The sequence below is a fragment of the Condylura cristata genome, unplaced genomic scaffold (assembly GCF_000260355.1).
Source record: "Condylura cristata isolate star-nosed mole 26May11 unplaced genomic scaffold, ConCri1.0 scaffold00009, whole genome shotgun sequence".
NCBI classification, from domain to species: domain Eukaryota; kingdom Metazoa; phylum Chordata; class Mammalia; order Eulipotyphla; family Talpidae; genus Condylura; species Condylura cristata.
The window spans coordinates 1,338,162-1,341,782 of NW_004567110.1; the positions used below are offsets into that span (position 1 = coordinate 1,338,162).

The window sequence follows — 3,621 nt, forward strand, 5'->3', positions numbered from 1 at the left end:
TCTGCCGACAGACGCCCCTGCACCGCCGGCGAGGTCAGCTCCCCGCTGCCCTTCAGCTTCCCGTCGATGGCATCGTGCAAGTGGAAGGGGCCGTCCTGCACTGTGTCTGGGCGAGAAGGGGCTGAGGCTGGCCGCCCCGCGGCGGCCCACCGCTCCACTCGGGCCTGCCCGGTACCTGGCTCTGGGGCGTCCGGCTCCAGGAGGTCCCTGAGGGTCAGGTCCACGCACTTATAGCGCGTCTTCCAGAATAACGAGCCGCAGGTCTTCCTCGCCAGCAGGCTGTAGGGCTGGAAGCCGGCCGCCTGGCACAGGCTACCCACGGGGACGAGCTCCCCGCAGTCCAGCTCCTGCAGCGCGTTCCTGGCCACCTCCTCGAAGGCTGAGGGCATGCTCCTGGGGAGGCGAGGGTTAGGCTGGCCCCTGCCCGCAGGAGGCCCTCCCGCCGGCCAGCACGGCCTGCACGTGCCGCCACGCAGCCACAGAGCCCCGGCCGGCTCAGCTTTCCTCCCTAGGGGTGGGTGGGATGTGGCCCTCGGCCACCGCACGTCCTCCGTCCCCCGGTCCCCGGGCAGCTCGAGGAGGCCAAGGCAGCCCCAGAAAACCCGTGAGGAGGGCGGGCCCCAAGCCGGTGGCCACCAAGCGGAGGGGAAGCGGAGCAGAACGGGAGCCAGCGGCATGGGGGCGGGGCACCTGCCCCAGCCCGCTGCCCGCTGGGCCGCCCTGGGCCGCCCTCTGCACCTCCTCTGTAGCAGAGCTCCGTGGGCCAGGCGCTCCAGGGCCAAAGCGGGCCTGACCCAGCCGGGGCTGCAGGCGCCAGGGGCCGTGGAGGCTGCCGGGCACAGCACGTCCCTGGGCTGGGCGGGGCCCAGGGCCCTGACCCCCCTGGGCCTAGGGTCGTGGCAGCCACTCTGGCGGGTGCCGGGACCCCACCCCCAGCTCCGGCTCCCAGGCTGCCGCTCACCGCGTCTGTGGTGCCGACTCTGGGGGCCAGGCCCGCCAGGTCCGCCCGGCCGTCCGTGAGCGCAGTGCGGGCCGCTCTGGGACCCAAAAGTGAAACCTGATGCTTGCCTGGAAGGGACCGCCCTGGGCACCGCCCCATCCGGACCGGCCCTGCCGGCCTCCTGCTGCCCCACCTCGGGGTCTCCGCTCCCTCCCTCCAGGCCGCGGTCAGAGGGCAGTTTCGCAGCCAGGCTCGGCCCCAAGGGAGGCGCCTGCCCAGGGCGCACCACAGGGGCGCGACCACTGGGAGGCCGAGAGACCAGGCTGCGGGCCTGGGGGCCCCAGCACCGCCCGTCCCGCCCACCAAAGGGGCAGCAGCCCTGCAGCCCAGCAGGCCTGTCCGTCCAGGCTGGCCCAGCGCTGGGCAGGGAGCGTGGGGTCTGAGGGAAGCTGGGGGGCACGGTCCCAGGCAGCAGGGCCACCGAAGGGCTTCGAGGCATAGCGCCCCGCTTGGCACAGGGGCTCTTTGGGGGGTCCCGCAGTATGGGGTGGCTGGTGGCTCTGAGACGCGGCCCCCAGGGCCCCCTCACGGGGGGGGGGCGCGGTGGGTGCGGCACCTCCCTGGAAGACCCGTTATTTGAACGGCCTGGAGCAGATGGGAGTGTCCATGCTGGCCTCGGCCCTTGGGCCTGGCGGCCGCCCGAGCCCCCCGTCCCCGCTGCCCAGCCCTGCACCTGCAGCCGCGCTCTGCCGGGCACTGCCGTGCCCAGCAGGTGCAGCTGCGGCCGCCTGCGGACGGCCGGAGGGCAGTGGGCTGTGTCGTGGGTGGCCGTGCGCCTCCCTGGAGCGGCAGGAAGGAAGCGCTTCTGGAGCAAGCAGAAGCCACCAGTGTCCGGCAGTGTCTGGGCAGCCACGCCCACACCCATGGGGTGAGGCTGGGGCTGGGCCTCTGGCGCTCCCCTGCGGCCGGAGGTCTGCTGGCGGGGTGGGGGGCCGTCCCCCCTGCCCGCAGCCACAGGCACAGGCGGCGCCCAGAGTTCCCTGCAGTTTGAGGGGCTCACTGCTGCGACCCCCAGGCCCCGCAGGGCGGACCCGCTGGGGTGGGCGGGAAGGAAGCCCGCGGGGGCGGCGGTCTGAGCTGGCCCTGCGCCCCGTGCCCTGATTCACAGCCTGGAGGGGCTCCCCGAGGTGCTCGCACCCAGCCGGGGAGGAGGGCGGGGCTCTGGGGATGTCTGGGAGCACCCTGGGGCTCTGGGGCTGGGGGACTGGGCCCCAGGGGCTTCTGTGGGAGGGGCCGCAGGGAGGGGCCGCCCCTCAGGGCCAGGGCAAGCTGCTCAGCCTCGGCCCAGGGTGACTCGGTGCGGGGCGCGGCTGCAGGTGGAGGCGGGGTCGTGGGTCTGGGGCCCACTGCACCAGGGCGGGGGCTGGGTGCACGCGGCGGACCTGGGGCGCCCCCCAGGCTGGACGATGGAAGCAGGGCTTGCGCCCATGCCGCGGCCCTGGGCTGCCGGGAGCTCCCAGCCGCCTTCTGGGAAGTCCAGGACCCCCCGCCCAGCCCGCCCTCCGCAGCTGGTTCCCCCAGACAAGCTTCTGAGCCGCAGGGCGGCCCTCGGGCCGCGGGTGCCGGGGGTGCAGGCCTTCCCCGCACTGTCCCCCGGGGCCGGGCTCCCCTGCTGCTCCGGCGGCCTCAGCTGGCCAGTCCCCTCTGCCCAGGCCCCGCTCCGGGGCCTCCCTGAGACCGTCCCCCCAGGCCTGCTTCCTTCGGGGGCCCCTGCCCTGAGGCCCTGTGTCCTGCCAGCTCCCTGGGCTTTCTGCGGACAGGCGGGGCGGGGGCACAGAGCCCCGCCGGCCCTCTGCTCTCCTCCGGCCAGCCGGCGATCCTGCCAGGCCCCCGGCTGGCTCGGGCTGGGAGGGAGGCTGCGTGTCGCCGCCTGCCTTCAGCTTCAGCTCCTCGCCCGAGGGCCGCTGGCCAGGAGCGGTGGGGGCGCGGTGAGGCTGGCCAAGGGGTCTTCCCGTCCTGCTCCCTCTGGGGTCAAAGGCAGGGGCTGAGCCACAGGCCCAGCGAGTGTCACCCCACCCCGCCCGCCTGGGGACCAGCTGGAGGCAGGAGAGGCGGACACACACGTGGGGTGCGGCGGTGGGGGGCTCCCTTGGTGAGGCCAGGCAGTGGGGCTGTCAGGCAGGGCTGGTGGGGGCAGCGCCGCGCAGGCCGGAGCAGGACACGGGCGCCCTGCCAGGCAGCTGCTGGGTGCTGGCCGTGCGGGCGGAGAGGCACACGGAGGCGCAGACGCTGGCCACCGGCCGGGCCCCCGGGGAGCGTGGCGCTGGTGCTGTCCGTGCAGAGCCCGCGGGGCGTTTTGTCACCTCCTCTGGGATGTTCCCATGGGTCAGGTCTCCCCAAAGGTCTGGAGACCTGTGTCTGCCTCCCCGGGCTCCTGCACCCCTGGGGTCCCCAGTGTTTTGTCCCGGCTTCTGTGACCGGCCGCAGGGAAGAAAGACGGGGGGGGGGGCGGAAAGGCGGAGCACCTGCCCCCATGACGGGGAGGGTCTCCTGTGCAGGTCCTAAGCTCAGATTCCCAAGGGGTGACTCGCCGTGTCCTTGGCCGGAGGCCCAGCTCGCTGTCACCTTCAGCGGTCCCATCCCGGATGCGAGGCCCACTTTATTGCACCTTATCACCCTCC

The 3,621-nt window shown here is 74.1% G+C and overlaps 1 protein-coding gene across 1 annotated transcript in view; it reads right to left on the bottom strand.

Moving 5' to 3' along the window:
* Positions 1–1,020, bottom strand: part of GSDMD (gasdermin D) — a 2,693-nt gene extending 1,673 nt beyond the window's left edge. The window contains exons 1-3 of the mRNA XM_012722875.1: positions 962–1,020; positions 176–393; positions 6–106 (exon numbers count right to left, since the gene is read on the bottom strand). Of these exons, the coding sequence (XP_012578329.1) occupies positions 6–106; positions 176–389 (315 nt within the window). The 5' untranslated portion in view covers positions 390–393; positions 962–1,020. The remainder of the gene's footprint in view (positions 1–5; positions 107–175; positions 394–961) is intronic.
* Between the last annotated feature and the right edge of the window lie 2,601 nt (positions 1,021–3,621).